Raw genomic sequence first — 23861 nt, forward strand, 5'->3', positions numbered from 1 at the left:
GGCTCGAACTCACGGACCGCGAGATCGTGACCTGGCTGAAGTCGGACGCTTAACCGACTGCGCCACCCAGGCGCCCCGAGATCCTGTGATTTTTAAACATATATCACGTTTGACCTAAATTTCTTTAAATTGCCCCAAATTACTGGTGAGAATACTGACCTGATCAATAATTATTATATTGTTAGAGCTATATTGGTTGCATCAATATCATGAATTATTTTAAAGGGGCTATTTACTTCATAAACTGAGGCAAATATATCTATTGTACAGATGAAGTGACCGTGGCTTGGAGAAATTACCTAACATGTCCAAGGTTTTCAGGAAGAAAGGGCTAGATCTGAGCTATAGCAGATGGCATCATCCTTGGCTATAACAAATGTGTTAAAGCCTTGACCAATTACCCCAGGGTGCCATCAAAATATAATGTGCCATGATGTGAAAAAGTTTAGGAAGAAAGGCACTAAAGCATTCTAGCTTCCAAAAGACTAAATAATGGTATCTATTATATATGTAATCAAGATGCTTAATGATTTAGTTGTCCAAGTAAATGCTCGATCAACCAAGCCAATAAAGACATTTCTAACCCTGTTTGCTAATTCATTAGTAAAAACACAATATTTTTGAGTTATAAAAATAGTATACATCTAATGCCCTTACAACAAAGGCAGAGTAAACACACTTACAGAAGATTTAATGTCCTTTGCACGATTAGCATACTTAAGAGTGTTATATGTGTCATCGTAGAACACAGAGGAAGGACTAACAGCAGCTATCATTATAGTTTGACAGTTTCCTCCAAGAGAATCCTTTAACAAGCGAGTGAGCTTACTATTTCTGTAAGGAATATGCTGATTCTTTCTCTGAAAGAACAAAAAAAGAATTCTTATGTCATTTTCCACATTTAAATGCAAACCTGCTATCACTTCACTCTAAGAATTTAAGCACTGCCCAACTTTGCAGAGACTTATGATATAATTGGTGATTGAAATGATGATGATGAATCTTATGGAACTATTGAGTGAATATATAAAACAAATATCCTACCTAAGGATTATATCCCCATCTCAATAAACATTAGCTAATTAAAAAAAAATCAATATTGGTTTATGAGTTGTGATAAGTACACCAGATAAATGTGAGATGTTAACAACTGGGAAAACTGAGTGTGGAGTATATTTAAGAAGATCTTTCCATATTATTTTAGCAACTTTCCTCTCTTAAAAAAATAAATGTCCATTAAAAAAAAATCACCATTAAAAAAAAATTAAAATACAAAAGTATTACATGCCCTATACAAATATAGTAAGAATTTTGTATGGCATACAGCTATTTCTCTCATTAAATAATTAGCTAACATGGACATAAAGTAAATTAAAATTATAATTTTATACAGACTTCATCTGAAAGGACAACAGAGTTCTAAGAGAACTTAATACTTCTAGGTTCCCCTTTACTTAAAAGATACAGTTCTGATTTTAAAGTAAAAATCAAAATTTCCAAAAAGCACACTTTCTATATAAAAACAAAACATTATAATGTTGAGCTAAAAGCAATCTTATGCTATCTAGTGTAGGTCTTTCATATTATACAAAAGACTAATGGAAGCTAAACCAAAAGTGAAATGGCTTGCTTCGGGTCATGTGCCTGATAATTCAGAGCTAGAAATGCACCCAAGGTGCCCCAGTTTCCAGTAGTACTGTGCTTTACACTATAGCAGTGTTTCCCAAATAGTGTGGAATGTATATTACTGGTGTTAACTTGAAATGATTTTACATGTACAAGTCCAAACGTTAAACATGGACTCATAAATGACTCAATAGGAGTCAATAATTAAAAATTTAGACAGTATGGAAAAAATGCTATAAATGGCTTAAGTTCAGAAAATCAGTCTCTTTATCATGCTATTTACACGTTTGAGATTTTAACTTAGAATATAAAAGACATATTGCCTTTGTAATCTTTATATGATTTCAGGAACTTGCCTTTTTTAAAAACACTTCCCAAATCATTTTAATTTTATTAAATCAAAATACAACATTTTCCTAGCATTCATTGACCTGTATTTTCCTAAATACAATTTCTTAAATCTTGAACCTGGCTTGAACTTGATTAAAAAAAAAAAAAAAGTCATTTTTACCAATACAGAAATTGTTAAATATGCTGTATTCTAGTAAGCACTCCAGCATATAGTAGACGTAAAATATTTTTAAATGCCTCAAAGACATCTAATAAACATGACCTTATTAGGTGATTTGATTATACTTTATATCTTAAGCCCTTCTTCCTAAGAAAAATTAAAACTCTAACATTTAACCCAATCTTACAGTATATAAAATACAAACCAGAACAAAATTAAGCTTTTCTAAATATGTTTTTCATATTCATCCCAATTCAATTATCATGCTTGCTGTGTAGTGATCATTTTATTTTTTTAAATGTTTATTTGAGAGAGAGTGAAAGGGTGCATGAGCAGGGGAGGGACAGACAGGGAGAGAGAGAATACCAAGCAGGCTCCATGCCATCAGCACAGAGCCTGACACGTGGCTTGATCTCACGACCCATGAGATTATAACCTGACCCGAAATCAAGAATAAGAAACTCAACCAAATGAGCCACCCAGGTACCCCTAAATGGTGATTTTAATAATCAGGTAGAAAATAAGTGATGAGAAAGTACGATAAAATACTATGAATATGATAGTCAATCGTTTTCTTTCAACAAATTCTGATTCTAAAACTAGAAATTAAAACGAAACAAAATATAGCTTTATTTGATATATTAGGCTTTGTGTGATCTTTGCCCTATATACAAATGACATTTGATTTATAATAGACCATTAAAACAAAATTATTTTGGGGCGTCTGGGTGGCTCAGTCGGTTAAGCGGCCGACTTTGGCTCAGGTCATGATCTCGCGGTCCGTGAGTTCAAGCCCCGCGTTGGGCTCTGTGCTGACAGCTCAGAGCCTGGAGCCTGTTTCAGATTCTGTGTCTCCCTCTCTCTGACCCTCCCCTGTTCATGCTCTGTCTCTCCCTGTCTCAAAAATAAATAAAACATTAAAAAAAAAATTAAAAAAAATTATTTTAAGTAGTATCTTTCTAGGAATTTCAGCATTTCAATATACTTAAATAAGTAAACATATGGCACCTACCTTTGCATCTGCTAAGGCATTGATAACATTCCCAAGAGCTAAGAGTGACCGATTAATATTTGTGCCTTCTATAAATCGGGTCCCTTTAGCACTGGTAGTACTGGCTCGCTCAGACCCTGCCAGATCAATGAGTGACATCTTGGCAATTCGTACATTTTGACTGATACTTGCTGTTCTGTCTTGTTGTCGCAAATAAATCTTTTTGAAATTACAGGAGAATAGGAAAAATGAGGATAAGGTTTAACAAAATTAAAAGAGAAATGTGCACTTTATTTTTAAAAGAGCATGAAATCAAAATTATTTTCATTTCAAAAACATACTGAAGAAAGTATAATATTCTGACTGGCTGATATGTAAGAATACCAGAATTATGGAAGTTGAAAGAAACCTCAAAAGTGAGATTTCCCGTATGTGTACCAGAGGGCAAATGACTGTTGGCATGACAGAAGCTCAAAACAACTACCATTTGTGTTCTGGTAACCCTTGAACCAGAACATAGACTTACCAGTGGTGGTGGTAGGGAACAGGTACTCTAGAAATAATACTCTTTTTTTTTTTTTCTTTTTTAAATTTTACTTTATTTTTTATTTTTTAAAATTTACATCCAAATTAGTATATAGTGAAGCAATGATTTCAGGAGTAGATTCCTTAATGCCCCTTAGCCATTGAGCCCGTCCCCCCTCCCACAACCCCTCCAGCAACCCTCAGGTTGTTCTCCATATTTATGAGTCTCTTTTGTTTTGTCCCCCTCCCTGTTTTTATATTATTTTTGTTTCCCTTCCCTTATGTTCATCTGTTTTGTCTTTTAAAGTCCTCATATGAATGAAGTCATATGATTTTTGTATTTCTCTGACTGACTAATTTCACTTAGCTTAATACCCTCCAGTTCCATCCGTGTAGTTGCAAATGGCAGGATTTCATTCTTTTTGATTGCCGAGTAATACTCCATTGTATATATATACCACATCTTCTTTATCCATTCATCCATCTATGGACATTTGGGCTCTTTCCATACTTTGGCTATTGTTGATAGTGCTGCTATAAACATGGGGGTGCACGTGTCCCTTCGAAAGAGCAATCTTGTATCCCTTGGATAAATGCCTAGGAGTGCAATTGCTGGGTGGTAGGGTAGTTCTATTTTTAGTTTTTTGAGAAACCTCCATAATGCTTTCCAGAGTGGCTGCACCAGCTTGCATTCCCATAGAAATAATATTCTTAACAGAAAACCAAAGGCAGTGGTCAGAATGCTTTGCCTTTGTCCGGGGACTTTTCCTAAAGGAAAGGTGAATTTGATGTCGGCCTAAATTGGAGAGTAAATGTATTCTAATTCCCAAAATTGTTGTGTGTTGTTATATTTAAGAAAATATCCCATATAAAAAAAAATAGTAAAATGTACTTGTCATGTTCAGCTCGTTGGCATACAGCATCGTTTATTGAGCCAATTTAGGCTACTTTATAGTTTAATTGAAATAAGCTAAGTGGCAAACTTAAAAGAGATGGAGAAGATCAGCTATTCCATTATAAAACTCTTTGCTAATATTCTTATAAAGCAGGGTCTAAGACATTTTGGGGAAATTTCAGTGTCACAGATAAACATTTCTCTCATGACCACTGATAAATGAAGAGTCATTGGAAAGAACAGAAAAGATTAATAAAATTTTATGGACTAGAGACTTTCTGAATGACTTGACTGCCTCCGATATGAATTCTTTCAACTATGTCAATTTCTTTTATAAGATGTGCTCCAATAATATAATCCGGAATGAAGCTATAAAATAATTTGTATTTTAACAGGACCAGAAGCTACAAAAAATAATATCTATTAACCTATGCTTTAACTCTTTCTAGAATTGTATTCCTAAAAAGAACTGTAACAATGCAATCAATGTCCTTCAGGAATGCAACTACTCACACAGTCCCTATGGTGAAATCTTCAGAAAGTGAATCAGTATCTCCCCAATTTATTGGTTCTGTAAATCTAGATCTATAAAGAGAAAGTTTGCTCTGAATATAAGGTTATCTTTAGAAAAGACTAAGTATTTTTGCTAACTTAAAAAAAGAAAAACAACTAACTCAAGGAAAAAACCCTCTAACACTACTACCTTACTATCCTGTATCTTCACACATGTAAAACTTTATACTTCCGATTTACATCATCTCAATTCTGAATATTCTTGATAAAATCTTTTCAAAGCTGTAGAGTTAAGGAAATACTGAGTAAGGAGTCCACAGATGAAGGGATTTTCTTTGTATATGTGAAAACTACCACACATGAATTTGGCTTTGTTCATTTTAAATTGAATTTTAAGAGCAATAGTCTAATGGCCTGTTACCTGGAAAACAGCATGAGAACGAGAAGATGTGGCATTCATATCAGTGGGATGCTGTGTCCTGTTTCTGTTTCCATTATCCAACAACTGTAAAATTTCCTCTGAGGACTTGGGCTAGAAAAGTTTAAGTAAAAGAAAAATATACAAATTAGCCATCTATCTTTAAAATTTTTAATAAACTTTCAACAAGAAAAAAGACTTTTAAAGATAAAAGGTAGAAAACGTTTTCTATAAATTGAATCCCATTAAATATTCCCCACCCCTCCCCTCCGGGAAATTGAAAATCTATGTGTAACTTATGATCTCCCCAAAGCTTTACTAGTAATGTACTGTTGACCTGAAGTCTTTCCGATAGTAGGAACAGGTGATTAATACATATTTTGCATGTTACATGTATTATACACTGTATTTTTACCATAAATGAAAAAATGGAATGTTATTAAGAGAATCATAAGGAAGAAAAAATACATTTGCAGTACTGTACTGTGTTTATAAGAAAAAAATCTGCATATAAGAGTACGCGTTCAGCTCAAACCCATGTTGTTCAAGGGTCAACTATACTTTGGTGTTCTATGAGAAATAAAAGATAAAATCTTTTCTTTCTGTGGAGATAAAATATAAATGTATTATGGAGAACACATGGTATTAAATTTTCAAGTAGATTTTTAAAAGAAAAGGTCATTCAATTATTTCAAAGGGAAACAAAATAATACTAAAGATACACTCTGATTATTTTAACTCTGCACTTCATTATTTTTCTTCTATCTTGAACACAATGGAAAAAAAGTAAATGGCTAAATAATCACACTTGCTCTTAGCATAAGGAAAAAGACATTTATAAACATACCTGATGTAAAGTCAACCCCTGAACAACTACCCCTTTTTGGGCGTCTTCCCGAACGGCAAGTGGTCCTGAATTTACTAAGAGGTCACGAATCTGTTCATTATATACCTTAAGGGGAAAAAAAAACCCAAAAACAACTGCTTTAGCACTGATGTTGAAATAATAGTGATTAACATCACATATGCTACTGATTTAAGGTTGTATTAGAATTACATCTTAAAGGTAAGCGTCAACTCATTTTCATTCATCTCACCCATTCTACCTCTTGTTGCCATTAATTTTCTATCGTCTGAGAAAACAGAAGTTTTATTACCTAGGTGTGCAACTGAAATTTAGAGGTGAGTCATTATATTTTTACTCCATAATTCCTAGTTTGATAACTACAGTGAAACAAATAAGATAGCTGGATGTGTCTTTTCCTATTTTCTGGAAATATATGGGACATAAGGTCTTGGGAGATTCTAGTAAGTTATATGGAGATGCCATGGTTCTTACTGAAGATATTTGTTATTTTATTATGCCCCAACAGTCAAAACTTTTTAAATTTTAGAGTTTAAAAGTTAAAGAAAACCCATACTCAGGGATATATTTCATTTATCTTTTAATTGCATTAAGTTTAATATGCAATTCTTAATAATAAGTTCCATAATAGGACCCCCCCCCCCCCCCACACCCTTCAGGCCCTAGAAGGTTAAGTGATTTGTCCATGGTCACAAAAGTAATAGCAGAATGGTGCCAAATAGCCTTACCCTACTGCATGGCATTGAATACACATCTGTATTTTATGTCTCTGGCAATATATATATATTTTAGTAATTTTGTAAGCAAGGCATAAAAATGGTACTATTGATTTTATGAATTTATCAAAGTTACTGAATTTTCTACTTGCCAAACAAATGACAACTACAACTAGTGATAAAACTTAAACACATACGCGTGCGCGCGCACACACACACACACACACACAGAATTAAGGCTTTAAGAAATATTTTAAGTTATTTCCATGTTCTAATAAATAGCCAATAGTGATACTTCATTTCTGGTAAGATTTTCTACAATGAATGATAATTTTTAAATGTAATAAAAAAATTTTTTTTTAACGTTTATTTATTTTTGAGACAGAGAGAGACAGAGCATAAACAGGGAGGGTCAGAGAGAGAGGGAGACACAGAATCCGAAGCAGGCTCCAGGCTCTGAGCTGTGAGCACAGAGCCCGACGTGGGGCTCGAACCCACGAGCCGTGAGATCATGACCTGAGCCGAAGTCGGATGCTTAACCGACTGAGCCACCCAGGTGCCCCAAAATGTAATAAATTCTTAAAAGTAGTAAAACTGAAAGAGATAATTTTTGTTGGTTGTTATTTTTCTGATAAGCAGCAGTTACTTTTCAAACGCTTCCCCTTACCCATTTCAGTCACACAAAATACACAATTAGAACAATCATTCTCAAGCCAGTCTACACATCAGAATCACCTGGGAACTTTTAAAAAACCTAAGATGCCTCAACCACAATCCAGACCTATTAAATTAAAATGTCCAGGGGGTGATACCTAGGTATGTCTATTTTTAAAAAGCTCCATAGCCAACTCGGGTGCAGAGCCTGAGTGAAAAACCCTAGATTAGACATTGCCTTCCTTACCATTAATAACATGAAGGCAGATTAAAAGAAAAAACAATTAAAAACATTATAAAAATAACCAAACTTTAGAATTCCCCCAGTTATAAAAGGATCTAAGGAAGAAATAATGAATACTGCTATGCTCTTTCCCCAATTAAGTTCAAAGCAATTTTTTCAACACTTACTTATAGACAATGAGTTTTTTTAGCAACCTACATATCTTAATCAATTTTTGAAATGTGAAGAAACTTTCTCAGTAGGAACCAAACTACAAGATGTCAATAAGAGAGCTGTAACCAGTAGAAATGTTCTCTCTGATACCACAAACGAATAGGCAGTAAAATCACAGATTTGTTTCTGCACTGGTATCTGAAACACTATCTGAACACAAAGTTAAGAGTGCCTACCACCTAGTTATGATTTGTTGAATGTCAGCTATTACTAAGAAAGCAGAAGTCCTCAAAGAATGATGGCGTATGTCAAAAGGACACAAGAGAAACATGAAGGAGACCTGACTAGTCAAATCTAGCATAATTTGAGCTTTAATTATGGAAAAGGTTTATAAACTCTTAAATAATATTAAGAAACCATGAGTCCACACTGATATAATAAAGAAAAGGAAAAGCTCTTTCCGTATAGGAGAAAGTGAGGAATGACTATAGATGAAATTATGGAATTTAAGTATCACTATCATCTACCATCATAATAACTGATTCAGGCATGAATCATCAGTGGATGCCAATAGTAATAGATGAAAGTTTGAGGAGTAAGAGGATAAAGGGTAAAGTAATATCTTTATAGGGCAGAAATTCTGCCTACATCAACATAATGAAATGGATCAAAGTTAACCAAACCAGTAATTGGACTAACTAACCACGTAAGTTATGATACCATAAGAACTCAACATTACTTCTACGGTGTTCTTGGTAGTTTACAACCTGAATCCAATTGCTGACTAACACAAATTAGAGGTTTTATGACAGTGACATAAAACAGAGAAAAAAAATCCAAATTAAAACTAAAGAGATATGACAATTGCATGCAACTTATGATCTTAGATTTCCTTTTTCAAAAAGGGCAACATTGGAATAATTGGCAAAATCTCATTAAGATTTATAGATTAGGTAATGGTGTTCTATCACTGTTAATTTCCTGATTTTGATAACTATTCAGTGGTTATTCTTGTTTTTACAAGTTTGTAACTTAAACAGATTAGAAAAAAGAGGAAGACACACACATACCAAGGGAAAAAACAAAGGTAGTAAAGGTAGTAAAATATGGGGGATCTGGGTGAAGGGTATCTGGAAGGTCTTTGTGCTAATCATGCTACTCAGAAATTAGGCCAAAATAACATACTCAGCAGAAAGAGATAAAGATGCATGACAAATACGTAAGAGCAGGAATTTCAATGATTTTATACATTCATAAGAAAATTCCTATATGATAGAATAGTTTGAATAGGCCATGGAACGTCTTAAAGATTTTGTAATACTATTGACTCATCTAAAGAATGATATTGTCAACTCACCTCCAGATAAGAAACTGCGGTACTACATACTTTCTCTTCTTTAATCTCCTCCATAGATTTGTAAAGGTCTAACATCGTTAGATACATCACTCCAGGTTCAGCAGCTGATCCTAGCATCGTGTGGGTCTTCCCAGCTCCAGTGGCACCATATGCAAGTACTAAGTTTTTATAAAAGGGGATCAAAGCTCTTTATTACGACACACAACATTACTATATCCACTGTCCAGTGGAGAGTTCTATCTGTATATCCTGAACATAACCTTAAACTCATTAGATCCAAAATTAACTTCTAGGCTTATCCTAAAACCTGGGAATTTTAGCACAAATCTACTCTTAACTCCTGTATTCTTTATTCTGGTTAATGGTACCACTACTCTCCCCCCCCCCCCCCCCCCCCCGCCCCAGCTCATCTGCTCCCTTTCCTCTACAGCACTCTTAAAACCTTTAATCAGTTATCAGTATCCCTACCTAGTCTCAATCTTCTTTAATTCATCTCTTAGAATTTTGTACAGTTATTTTTATGAAAACAAAACCGAACATGTTAAATCTCCTTAATTGTTCCACAGTCCTATATGAGAAAGTAGAAATTCCTCCACTTGGAATATTAATATTATTAAGCCCTCTCTCTATCCTATTCCTTCCTTGCTGTGGTCTAGGCATATTAGATTGTGTGACGTTCTCTGCATGTGCTGCTCCTTATCTACTCCACTGCTTTTCCATTGAAGAGTTCCTCCAGTTAATCCAGCTGGAACACTTACACCTGTTCTAAATATTCAGCACACATGTCACTTTTCCATGTCACAGGCAGATATGTGTACTCCCTCATTTGAGTTCTCAGTGTATGCTGCACATCCTTCTATTCTAGCCTGTATCACCCTGTATTTCCAACTGTGAGCTCTAAGTCTGAAACTGTGTATCCTTCACAAATAGCGAATCAGCTGAAACAAAGCAGATATCCACTGCAAGTTTGCTGAATAAATGAATTCCAATAGAAGCCATTTATAAAATTCCTTTTTAAAATTTGCTTTAGGGGCGCCTGGGTGGCTCAGTCAGTTGAGTGACTGACTTCGGCTCAGGTCATGATCTCACGGTTTGTGAGTTCAAGCCCTGCGTTGGGCTCTGTGCTGATGGCTTGGAGCCTGGAGCCTGCTTTGGATTCTGTGTCTCCCTCTCTCTCTGCCCCTCCCCCACTCATGCTCTGTCTCTCTCTGTCTCAGAAATAAATAAACATTAAAAAAAATATTAAAAAAAATAAAATTTGTTTTAGGCAAATTACTTTGTTTTCACAATTCTCTCTAGCATAACATAAAAGTGATGTTTGAAGAACAAAAAACAAAAAGCTACTCTGAATTACATATGGCAATTCCTGACATAATAATCAATTAAGACAATTAAGTCCTCATATTATTACTGGTAAGAATATTTTTATAATTTAAATTTCCCTGCTAAACCAAATATTAACAAACTACTAAAATACTTTTCAACAGAATTAATTGAACTGACACGTTTCATTTTGTTCTATATTATGTAAGCTAGTGGTAAACTGAGAAGTCTTAAGACAGTTGGATCATAGTGTAAAACAAAGTCAAGAAGAAAACAGAGATTCACTATTTGCTTGGTGGAGACTTTTTCATTTGGAGTCAAGAAAAATTTTAAAAATCTCTAGAGACAATATGGAGTTTCATGAATGAGGAAAATATACACTTAAAAATGAGAATCACAGCAGTTCTAATCAATAAACCACATTCTATTCTTATTTGACCAAGACGGTAAGTCTTCTGTAATAAAACTGAATGAGTCAGAGATAGTGAAACATGTTACAGTTTTGGGGTATCTTAAAGAAAATGTCAAAGATGGTGGTAATTACAAAAATAAGATATAAATAATAGTGTTAAGGGCCTTAGAAACACTGAATTAACTGGCCTTTTGGATCTCTCTCTAGGAAATGAACATGGCTGTTTTGAAAGGCAAATTAGAGATCTAGACAGAACACTAGAGATGCTTTCTGGGCTGAAGATATGCTGAAATAGCACATGGTACTCAATTAACATGGCCTTTTAACATTTTTATTTCAAGGTACTATAAATGAAATGTCCAACTATTCCCCTGGGATAGATCGTTGTATAGGTAAGTGGAGAGAATACTAATGAATTAAATTGTGAGAAATCTGGCATCAACTACAAGACATGTGTGGTTTAATAGCATAGGAAACTGAGAAGATGACTGCCTAAAGGGACCATAGCAAAGCTCTAGAAGAGAGAGTTTCAAGATACGTTATATGTGATAATTGAATTTCAGTATATGTGCTGCCGAAGTGAGCACGTGATAACTGAATTTCAAAGAAAGTCTACATTTACAGCGAAATACTTCTGAACTTAATAATTTTTAGCAAAAAGCACCTTAAAATTGATTATATTTAGAAGAATGGGCCAAGCTGATGTACATTCTAATGTAAAACTGAAATCAGGTGGAAAAATTAAACTCTAACTGAAATAATTACCTGTGCAATTATATCCATTCAAAAAACTACGAAGAATTGGCTTAGTAGTGTGTTCAAAAACTTCCAATTGAGTTGAAGTTTCATCAAAAACAGCATCAAAGACAAATTTGAGATCCTTATTTTGTCTCTTTGTAATATCTCGATTTGCAGTTTTCTTTCCATGGAAAAAACTGATTTCTTCTTGTTTGGGATCAAAAACTAGTATATGCTTATCCACAACATGGACCACTTTATGGAATCCAGCTGCCTTTTCTTTTGTATTTTCAGGACGCACACGAACAACTACTTTCATGTGGTGACACAGGTCTTCCTCGGTGACAGACATTATTGACTATCTTGCTTCTGTTTATGTGAAAGCCTGAATATTTCTCTGTAATTAAAAAGGAAAATAAAGTATTAATATTAATTCTATTATAATATGACTGGAATGTAGCAGTCACTAAAAAAACTATGAATAATTCTATTCTACTCACCTGGTAAATGTTACTGGAAATATGTACATTTAAAAAATACAATGTATATTTCACTCTTTGGTTCAAAACCTTCCAGTCGTTATTTTATTCAGAGTACATGTTTAAGTTCTCTAAATGGTCTCAATTTCCCATTTTATTGATCTTCCTTTTGTTCCCTCCATTCCAGCTAACACACCAGGCACCCCAATAAGGTCTTTCCACTAGCCATTCTATTACAAAATGCTTCCCTCAATATCTGCATGACTAAGTCCCTCGCTTCTTTCAAGTCCTTGCTCAAATGTTGCCCTCCTCACGACTTATTAAAACTACCAAACCAATGCCTAATTACTCTTATACAGCTTTTTCCCCCCAAACACTTACCAACTCCAAATAGTATATATTTTTTACCTATTTATTGTATTTGTTGTTTATTTTCTCTCTTCCAGGTAAACTATGCACTCTTTAAAGGCATGCATTTTTTTAAATCTGTTTTGATTACTGATAATGTTCCAAGAGCCTAAAACGGTGCCTGACACATGGTAGACTGTATAACTATTTGATGAATAAACACGTTAGAAAATCTAAAATGTTTTTAATTTTTTTTCTTAGTTTTAACTTTTAGATTCTAGGTTATTTTCTGGATAATTGAGGTTTCCAAATTATTGATCTTTGTTAGTTTATCTTCACTTTTACTATTTAATTTTATGTGAGACAGTCTAGCCAAAATTTTTTTGAAGTTTATCTATTTTGAGAGAGAGAGAGCACGCACATGCAAGCACGTAAGCAGGGGAGGAGCAGAAAGAGAGGGAGAGAGAGAATCCTAAGCAGGCGCCATGCTCAGCGCAGAGCTCAACATGGGGCTCAACCTCATGAACCATGAGATTGGGACCTGAACCGAGATCGAGAGTCGGATGCTTTTTTTTTTTTTTTTTTTTTTTTTTTTTTTTAAATTTTTTTTTTTCAACGTTTATTTATTTTTGGGACAGAGAGAGACAGAGCATGAACGGGGGAGGGGCAGAGAGAGAGGGAGACACAGAATCGGAAACAGGCTCCAGGCTCTGAGCCATCAGCCCAGAGCCCGACACGGGGCTCGAACTCACGGACCGCGAGATCGTGACCTGGCTGAAGTCGGACGCTTAACCGACTGCGCCACCCAGGCGCCCCAAGAGTCGGATGCTTAACTGACTGAGCCACCCAGGCGCTCCAATCAGACAATTTTTAAACCTACCATCACTGACGTACAGTAGACTTATAGAATTACAGAGCAGATTAGGATCTCTGAACACATCATCGTGTATATGCCATCTTTATCACCTTCATGCCTGGGCTAACTAATTGAGGCATCCTTGTAACTATTTTTAAACACAGGGGTTTGTGAAGATACAGGTAGAGAAGAGTCTGGATGTATCAATTTCCACTGCCAACAGGCTTGCAGCCAAGATCACTTTTATTAAAAATAGTTCAAAAGCCAAGACTTTCCCTTCATTACCATGATGATTCTGAGAGATCTTTTCCTGTCCATTCCCATAACCCAAACTAAAATAGTGCTGAAGTTCTTGTGAAAGCCAAAGCTTGGTTTTTGGGCAGCCTAGCTGTGGTTATATGTGGTTTAACAATAGTGTTTCAGTCTAAGTGGAAGCCCAGGGTCTGACTTATACTTCAGGCAGAGAGATTTATCAGGGTTTTGTGTGTGTGTCATTTAATTTTTTGTTTTGTGATATAATCTGCTCACTCTGACTACTGCGTAGATAACACACTATAAGGAATAGAGACTAGTTAGAACATTTTAGTAATATAAACAGGAGATGATGCTGTCAACTCAGAAGCAGGTAGCGGTCATATTCTGGATGTATTCTGAAGGTAAAGACAATAGATTTTCCTGATAGATGTGCAATATGAGAGAAAGACAGGATTCAAGAATAACTCCAAAATTCTTGGCCTGAGTGTTGGAAGATCTAGAAATCTAGAAATGTCAAGGCGGATAGAACCCAAGTTAAAAAAGTACATTTTGTCCTCAAAGTCCTAATGCTCTTTGAAGCTTTTAATAGTTTTTAGAGTTTCAAATGACACTAAGATTTTGGGGAATCTTTAAATGAAGGACAGGATCATCAACTGTGTTAGATACTGCTAATACATAAAGTACACACTAAGAAGTAACCATGAGATTTAGTAACATGGAAGTTGACTAGAAGAAAAGTTCTAGGGGAAGACGGGACAAAAACCTGATGAGATAAGACTCAGTGAACACAGGTAATAATAATACAAAAGTGAGCCAAGAAATGGTGTGGGGGAGGGGGAAGGTTAGAAGAAAATATTTTGTTACTTAAAAATTTTTTTCTTTAACATTTATTTATTATTGACAGAGAGACACAAAGCGTGAGCAAGGGAGGGGTAGAGAGAGAGGGAGACACAGAATCCAAAGTAGGCTCCAGACTCTGAGCTGCCAACACAGAGCCCGACGCAGGGCTCAAACTCACAAACTGTGAGATCATGACCTGAGCTGAAGTTGGCTGCCCAACCGAGCCAGCCAGATGCCCCAATATTGTTATTTTAAAATGGGATGAATATCAACAATGATAAAACCATACACTTTTGGGAAGAATTCGAAGAAGGTCGAAGTAATCTAAAAGCAGGAGACACTGGACACAGCACTCCCTTTTTAGGACTCTGTCTTTCCCCAAAAATAGAATGCTGAAGAGGGAAGGATGGTCATTTTGATTCCAACAGTCAGGTTCCATCCAGAAGAATTACCTTCTGACTAGCCAAGTTCCACAAAGCACCTATGCCTCACCTCTGTGACCTTGGACAAGTTACTTAACCTCATTGAGTCTCAGGTTTCTCATTTGTATTAAAGAAATAATACCTCATAGTTGTGAAGGCTAAAAGATAAAACAAGTATTAAGTGTATTAAGGCATTCAATAAATGTCAATTCGCTTCCCTATCCACCCCCATTCTTGTTTCTTCTTGCCAGAGATATGGTTCATCTTTTTAGTGTTTCCCAATGGGCTTATGATGGCCCTTTGGATAGGACAATTCTTCCTTGTTTGGAACTGTTCCATGTATTAGAGAATGTTTAACATTTCTGACCTCTATTATAGGCCAGTAGCATCCCACATTCCGGGTGATACCAAAAACTGACCTCCATACACATTTCTAAAAGCTCTTAGGAATATTGAATGCTTTGATTTTGACAGATACAATTCCCCTCCCCCCCCAATGATAGGTAAAATACACACAAATGAAATGGTTAAATAAGCACAAAACATTAGGTAATTATTTCAAAATAGACCTTAGAATCTCAAGGTTGGATGGGATCTCTTGCTAATGAATTAATTAACGAATCAACTCAATACATTCACTGTTAGATGTTGGAGCCAGATACCTTAGGTTAAAATTCCAGCTCTACTATTTATTGGCTGTGACAGCAAGTTACGTAACCTCCCTGTGGCTCAGTTTCCTCATCTGTAAAGTGGGACTAATTATAATGCCTACCTCACAGAGCTGTTGTGAGGAACTTAGAACAATGCCTGGCACACGGTAGGTACTACAAGTGTTTGCCACCATTGCTATTATTATTATTATTATATACAGTGCAGTGAGAGAAAGTGGTATTAGTAAAATAGTGACACAAATATGTAAAGGTGTAACTATGACAAGTACTGTAAGGTAAATAAATGTTAATAGTGCTACGTAAGACTATCATGGGGGGCTCAAATAGTTAGAAAGCTTCCTAGAGGAAGTGACAGGAGCGGAGAGTTGAAGGATGCATAGCTATTAACCAGGTAAAAAAAGAAAAAAAAAGCATTTCATGAAGGAAAACTAGTTACACATTAAATAAATATGAGCTAGGCATTTTCCTGGGTCTCAAGACAGACGGCAGGAGTGTATGTGTGGGCTCCTATTTTAGATGGGGCAGTTGAGAAAAGCTTGTCTAGTGGAGTGTCTTTTTACAGAAACTGAAGAGGAGTGGCTCTCTGGAACAAGAGTATCTTAGGCAGCAAGTCTGAAGGCCTGTGGTAAGAAAGAGCTTGTGGTGAAGACATAACTGATTTAAGCATGGTCAATCTGCTTAAATCTCATTTCTTTTAGCTGTTTCGTTTTAGCTAATTGCAACTTTACAGTATATAAAGAAATACTCAACTTAGCTTTACCCAGTCCTAAGGCAGCTGGAGAGAACGAAAGGAAACAGAGTGGGTTGCATTAAGAAGCTATAACTAGATAAGAGTGGGGCCAGATTTGGAAAATCTTGAGTACAGGCTATCAAGTTTAGATTTAATTTTGCGGTTTACTGGAAACTGCTGAAGGTATTTTAGAAGGCAAATGATCTTACTCAAGGAATACATCAAGTAGAAATACTGACAAATATCTAAAGGGGTTTAAGAAGCATAAACTCAAATACAACTTTGTTTTACAACTTGTTATAGATTTTAAGAAAGACATTGATCTTAACTTCTAAAGTATCACACATTTCTCCAATTTTTCAAAACAAAGGAGTGACTATAATTTTCTTAATAAAAACACCCAAGGTCAACCGAATCACCAAAATGTAAACAATTAGTCTATGTTCAAATACACTGATGTCTTGGGGAAGCCTGGGTAGCTCAGTTGGTTAAGCATCCAACTCTTGGTTTCAGCTCAGGTCATGATCTCACAGTTCAAGAGACTGACCCCTACGTTGCGCTCTGTGGATGGCTCGGAGCCTGCTTGGGATTCTCTTTCCTTCTCTCTCTGCCCCTCCCCCACTCAAGGACACACACGTGTGCACTTGCTCTCTTTCTCTCTCAAAATAAATACATAAACTTAAAAAATGAATTTTTTGCTACATTAATGCATGATGTCAGTTTTCTTTCCTGACATGGCCAACTAAAAGAGATGGGCATCTAGTTGATTCTGAATAAAGGCACACAGAAAGCAAATTCTTTGACCATGTTGACCAAGAAGCAACAAAAGAAAAGCCTAGATATTGCTATCTGTGTAATAATGTGTTGATTCAAACATTCTTTTCAGATGACTGTTCAGAAGATAGAATCACAATTTCTGATTAATTCTGTCATATCTACTCCTAATTATATTTGTTTAATAGAACCAAGAGTAAGCTGCTAGAATTTCATTGATGGGACTAAAACATTAAAGATAAATACTTCCAACACCACTGTTCATTATAATAAAAAGGTATTTGTTTAGTCTTGAGAAAGTAGAATACAAATGAGAATAATGAAGAGGCTTCAGTTGCTAATCTATAAAGTGATACGATTGGTGAAAGGATACAGTCCTTTTCTAGCTCTAATATTTTATTATTACATGTGATTGGAAAAGGGTATAAGAAAGTGACAAGAAATAATAGCTAATGGGACTGTATGTTTTTACCATTATATCCCTAATCTCTTGTAGTGAGCCTAGTCAATAGCATGTTCTCAAATATTTGATTAATGAGTAAATTAATAAATTATAAAAAGCAGACACAGAATCCAAGAGAGTAACTCACTCATTTAGAATAGAGGCAAACATACAATATATTTCTCTGAAAGAATCAACATATTATAGTAAGTATGACTGGCAGTAATAGGCAGTTACAATGAGGATTCTGAGGCATCAAAAAAAAAAATTACATACTGTACCCAGTTTCTTGTTTATAAAATTAGGAAAATGGGAAGATCATCTTTTATATGAATTATTGAGGGTGGTTAAGACACCATGCCATGTTATACTTAACAAGGGTAACATTCAATTTTCTGGGACATTCACTTATATAAAAAAAGCTCATTCCTCTGCTACATTTAATGAAAAGGTGTTAAAATCTAATTCTCTACACCAGCTGCAAGATAATATAAACCAAGTTGAAGAGGCAAATTCTTAACTTACAAGCCACTACTGTTCATCCAAGAAAAAAATATAAACCAAATAAGTTAGACTCACCCCCAGTTATATGCAAGTAAATAATAAATTTTATTTAATTCATTGATTGCATGCACTGATGTCTTCTTCAAGAGCAATCAGATCATGTTATGTATCTCATGTCATTCCCCAGCTCCAAACTCTCCAATGACTTCCCAGCATCAGAATAAAATGTAAACTCCTTAGCATGTCTTGTAGGTTCTATATCTGGCCCTGTCTACCTCTTCAACCCCTTCTTTAAATGTTATCCTCCTCCTTGATTACTCTGCTCCAGTCACACTGTCCTAAATGTTCCTAAAATACTCAGTCTTATTCTAACCTCATAACCTTGCACTTTCTCTTCTTTTCCTGGAAACCTCTACCTTCAGACACTTGCAAATCTTAATCTCTCAGTTCATTATTCTGGTCTCTGTTCAAATAGCACTACACAGAGGCTTTCCCTAAAGATTCCATTCAAAATAGTGTCACCTTGCTTTTTCCTCTTTAATCTCTTAAGGGCTTTATTTTTCTTCTTAGCATCTAGATTAACTGGAAAATATTATTTGGTTACATATTTACTGCTTGTTTCCTCTTTAGAATATAAGCACTATGAGACTATGGGCTTCATCTGTACCCTAGAAACTTGAACAGGGCTTGTTCAATATTTACGACTCAAAACACACTTGTTCAATAGATGAATGAATGAACTAATGCAGATTTTCAAAATATATGTGCAAAAAAATAAGTGCAGAATAGCAGACTTGGCATGTAACCATTTGAATTTTTAAAAACATACATATTTGTATATGCATGGGCTGTCTCAGGAAGACAACACAAGGAATTAGTAACACCAGTTGCCCCACGGTGGGGAAATATGAAGGTCTGGGTGACACGCAGGCTTACTTTCTACTGTATATTCTTTTGTAGAATTTGGATTTTAAACAAGACTAGTTATTTTTATTTCAAAAAACAAACCAAAGGAGAAACTATTAAAATTTACCTTAAGCACAATCTTCCATTTAATAACATTGTATTTATGGAATATTTTCTATTGAGCTCTTAGTATACACATAGAAATTGCTAAGCAACTTACATACTTCTCATTTAATCCCCATAATCTTATAATATAGGGATTATTATCATAGGAAAAATATAATATAGAGAGATTAAGTTAACTGGCTAAAGTTAACTTGGAAGCACAAGACATGAGATTTGAACTCAGACTAACTGGATATGAAGTCAAAGTATTTAAATCACTACTCTTTCAGATGTAAATATTTAATCTCTAGAAATTTTCTTAGAGAGAATAAAAATATATATTTGCCTATTTTTGATAGAAACCTCAGGGCCTAGCGTAGGAGCTCTTGAATGGATACTGAAATAAAACCAAAAGTGTATGATTTCTTTCTGCTTGTGGGATATCCAACAGCATCTATTCTCAGCAAATATACTATTGAGAACTCTTAAATTAGAACAGTAAAGTGATAACTACTATTAATGAACAATGATTATCATTTGAGCATGTTATGTATGTCAGACATACATATGGTATGGTAAACATTTAATATTCATCATCTTATTCAATCCTTAAAATAATCATATAAGGCATACTCTACAAGAGTCTCCATTTTACAAAAACAGAGACTTAATTTAGGACAAGTAATTTTTCCAAGATGACATAGCTAGTAAATGAGAAGCCAGAATGTAGACTCATGTCTAAATCCAAAGCCCATGTCCCTAATGATTACACTCTACTGGAATAACAACAGAACATTTTCAAACAAAGGAACAGAAATGTTGCTCAAATTATCTTGAGTGTGGAGTTATACAGTTATAAATGATTTCTTATATTCAAACTCAAATCTGAATTAGATTCAGGTTCAACAAACATTTTTTAGGAGCAGGAACTATCCTCCACAATATCATTTATAGTCTCTATGCAGCTTACACCTCTCTGGAAATAACTTTAGTGTTAGAGCCAGTGCTTCTACTAACTTAAAAACATCAGGGAGGAACAAAAATTTCAAATGGAGTTTAAGGGTGGCACTAATATCTGGGCTATTTTTTCCTCCTAGATTTCATGGAGTTACCATAAAAGTGACTTTATTGTGTATTTTAATTGATTCAGGCTATCAATGGATATTGACAAGATGCACTTTTAAAGTGAAAATTTTATGTACTTCTATATACTTGCTCAGTAACAGAAGAGATTAATTACTACCGTTAAAGGCAGATAATCTTTGTTTACTGAAAAAGTCAATTCTTACAATGTAACAGAAACTTATTAACAAGCACTATCTAGTCTTTGGATGTGATATTCTCTAGCACCAAAGTTCATAAATACTTCCCAGAGGGCCTGAATGTAGTGGAATAACACTACCAACTAAACCCTGTAGAATGCTTAACACAATCTACTCCATAGTTCATAGTAAATAACCTAAAGTATATATTATACAAAATTATTCAATTCTGGACAAATAAACTCTTTTCATAAACAGCAGTTAGCCTTGATCTCTCTGTAACTGAATGCCTAGTAAGCTGCTAAAAGTCTTGCATAAACTAAGAACAGAGGGTAAAAGGAGTTCTTATTCATTTGCAAAGCACTTTGCCAAGTGGTATCGCTTCCATACCTCATCTGATTCTTGGCAATCCCGTTACACAGTGCTGGCAGGTCTTATCTTGACACTACAACTGAGACTCAGAGGAGGTTCCCGACTGGCCTTTGCCAAGTTAACACCAGGACCTTGCAGGACAAAAAGTTTGTAAGTTGGAAAACCAAAAATCCTTATTACATAGTTAAGCTCAGAGTTACATTTACAACTGTGTCTTAAACAAAACATTCTGAATTTGGAGTCCGGAACGAACTTTACACTGTAAGGTGCAAGGCAATTAAAGTGCTCTGCCAGTCTAGGGAAAGAGCCAGGATGCCCTTTAAAACTTCCGACTTTCTCAGAATTTAAGGCAGGAGATTTCTGCCCTTCCTGTGGAGCAGTGAAGGGCTCCCGATCAGGTAGAGCCCTGCTCTAGCTGGGACTCGAGTTCCTCTTCCTTTCACTTTCTCCCCGGGGACGCTAACTACCCGCCCCCTACCCCCACCTCCCCTACCCCCCCACCCCCCACTCAATCCTTCGGCGTTTGTCAACAAGCTCATCCCATCTTCTCCTCAGGCGGCCGCAGGAGCCTTCCGTTTCCAGCGAGATAGGCCATCAAAAGAAGCGTTCCCGAGACGAGAAGTTTCTCCTCACGTGCCTCTCACTCACCTCTGGTCCACCAAAAGTTACCGCGACACTTCACTTCGATGTCCGCCTCCCCGCGATTCAAACTCCGCAACAAGATTCAAACCCAATCCAGCTTTTCCAGCACCTCGTTTCATTGGCTGCCGACTTCGTGACGCAATCACGTCGGACGTTGCCGTGGCGCGTGGTAGCTTGGCGCCAGTAGTCTCAGCCGCGCGGCTCTGTGGAACCGGCCTTGCTGCGCGTCGCCAGGGCAACGCGCACGGCTGTTTCCGGAGGCGTTGGCCGAGGTGGGCGGGGCTAGACCGCAGCTGCAGGTGGGAGGTGGCCACCTGGGATCCTCAGACCACTTCAAGAGCCGCGGGCGCAGGGCCCGGTCCTTGGGTTCAGGGTGTGAGTGAGACGGGAGCGGGCAGGGGTTGGCTTGTGCCGTCTGCTGGGGGAGAGGCGGAGCCTGTTGGGTGTGGGTTAATGGATTGTGAACGTTTATCTTCTTTTCTCTATTGAGTAGTGAGGCCTCCAAGGCACAGGTCCCATGCTCTGGAAGGTGTAGGGACCTGTTCCTTTCAGCCACTTTCACTTAAACCGAACTGGGGTCAATTCGTCTCAATTAATTGAAAGTCCAGAGCTTTAGGTTTGAGGCCCTAGGCTTTATTTCTCAGGACTCCCAGGCCTACTCCCTTTATTGCTGACTGAAACTATTTGGTGTTTTTGACATTCCTTTCGGATGAGGACTTTATAAAATAAATTCATTTAAATTTATTGGCTTAGTTCATTTTTGGATGCAGTGTTTTTTAAAGTCCTAGATTGTAGATATTATTTCAAAATGTACGGTTTAAAAAGAAAAAAAAATACCAGAAAAAAAGGGAAATATGTTTGCTAAGATAAGTCCATTTTATTTGTCAGGATGTTTTTAATAGTATGATCTGAATGTCATTGTTATTCTTTATATTAACATTATTGTATCCATTCTGCAATTACTGATTGTAGACTTTAGGGACATAATAGCATACATAAAAATTCCCTGCCTTCTTGGAGCTTATATTCTTATATGGAGCTTATCACCATAATAAATAGGATGGCACAACACATTGCAGAATATTATAAGTGAAACAATTATGAAAACTTCTACATTATGGACACTTATTTCCTTTTGAAGAAAATCAGAAGCACAGTGTATTGTATACGATGCATGTTATATGATTGTTTCTGAACTCTGGATAGTGCATCAATAAAGATATTAATTGCTGGCTATATTACATATATGTTAGCTAACGCAATAGTTACTTGTGTGGTGCTGGGTTTGGTAATAAAATTGAGAAGTCTTTTTATTTTATTTCAAATATGTACTTACTCTATATTACTTGATGTATACTTGATGTCCCAGGCATTTTGTTAACTCTATATATGTTATTTTATTTCACTCTCAAAATAGCCCATGAGATACAGGCACAATTTATTTTACTTAAAAAACAAAAACAAAAACAAGTTTTCAGAAGATCCCTAAAGGAAATTTAACTGTACAAACCAGCCAATTCAGAAATGAGGCATTTGTCTCAGAAATAATTTCTAGGTTAAGTGATCTTAAGATACTTAATCTATTCTGAAAATAGGTATTTTAAAACCAATTTCTTGTAAAATTACGTTCATTATTGGTGAATAAGAAGTGTTTTAGATTTCATTTATTTCGACACCACATTATAAGCCTTGCTAACAGGTGTTTCCACACCTAATCTAAGTGCTTATTTTACATTTAACTTTAAATTCTGCCTTACAGTTGCCATTTAGCACATTTAGATGATGAGGTCTATATTCTTAAAGTATTGTGTAGTCAAAGCAAAGAAACTTTAATGTTACAATAAATGCCATCACTCTGCCAGTTGGCTTCTGTTTGGCAAGACATCAAGAAATAAAACAAAGTATGAGACTAGTGTATTTTGTAACGAAATGAAGGAAAAAGAACCGAAACCATAAAAACATAGGACTAAAGGAGACAGAAATTCCCACCTTTTGTTAGAAATTGGGAGTATAATGTGTTACAATAGAACACGGAAATTTAACAGAGGCTCATAGTAAACGGAATAGAGTGGAGTTAAGAATAAAATGGAGTTAGGTTTAAAGTTGATTCAGACATTAAAAAAAAAAAAAGTAAAAGTAAATTTAAACCTGGCAGTGGTAGGTTCTTATTTCCGCCCCCTCTTCAGGAACGCTATTTGAACCCCCTCGCGCCTGCAGGACCCTTTGTCAGCTGGGGCCTGAAAAGAGCGGAACGAAAGGCGGACGGTTTTCGGTTGCTGGGGCGGACGTGGACCCGATCTGTCCGTCCTTGC

General features: G+C 35.8%; 1 protein-coding gene across 2 annotated transcripts in view; it reads right to left on the reverse strand.

Moving 5' to 3' along the window:
* The window catches only part of KIF18A (kinesin family member 18A), an 83048-nt gene extending 61371 nt beyond the window's left edge, over window positions 1-21677 (reverse strand). The window contains exons 1-8 of one of the 2 annotated variants that reach the window (XM_043580849.1): window positions 21556-21677; window positions 20926-21038; window positions 11969-12338; window positions 9469-9626; window positions 6327-6431; window positions 5483-5593; window positions 3150-3347; window positions 684-860 (exon numbers count right to left, since the gene is read on the reverse strand). In XM_043580849.1, the coding sequence (XP_043436784.1) occupies window positions 684-860; window positions 3150-3347; window positions 5483-5593; window positions 6327-6431; window positions 9469-9626; window positions 11969-12293 (1074 nt within the window). In that variant the 5' untranslated portion in view covers window positions 12294-12338; window positions 20926-21038; window positions 21556-21677. The remainder of the gene's footprint in view (window positions 1-683; window positions 861-3149; window positions 3348-5482; window positions 5594-6326; window positions 6432-9468; window positions 9627-11968; window positions 12339-20925; window positions 21039-21555) is intronic. The other variant, XM_043580850.1, reaches the window with a different exon arrangement.
* Between the last annotated feature and the right edge of the window lie 2184 nt (window positions 21678-23861).

This window comes from Prionailurus bengalensis, chromosome D1 (genome assembly GCF_016509475.1).
Source record: "Prionailurus bengalensis isolate Pbe53 chromosome D1, Fcat_Pben_1.1_paternal_pri, whole genome shotgun sequence".
NCBI classification, from domain to species: domain Eukaryota; kingdom Metazoa; phylum Chordata; class Mammalia; order Carnivora; family Felidae; genus Prionailurus; species Prionailurus bengalensis.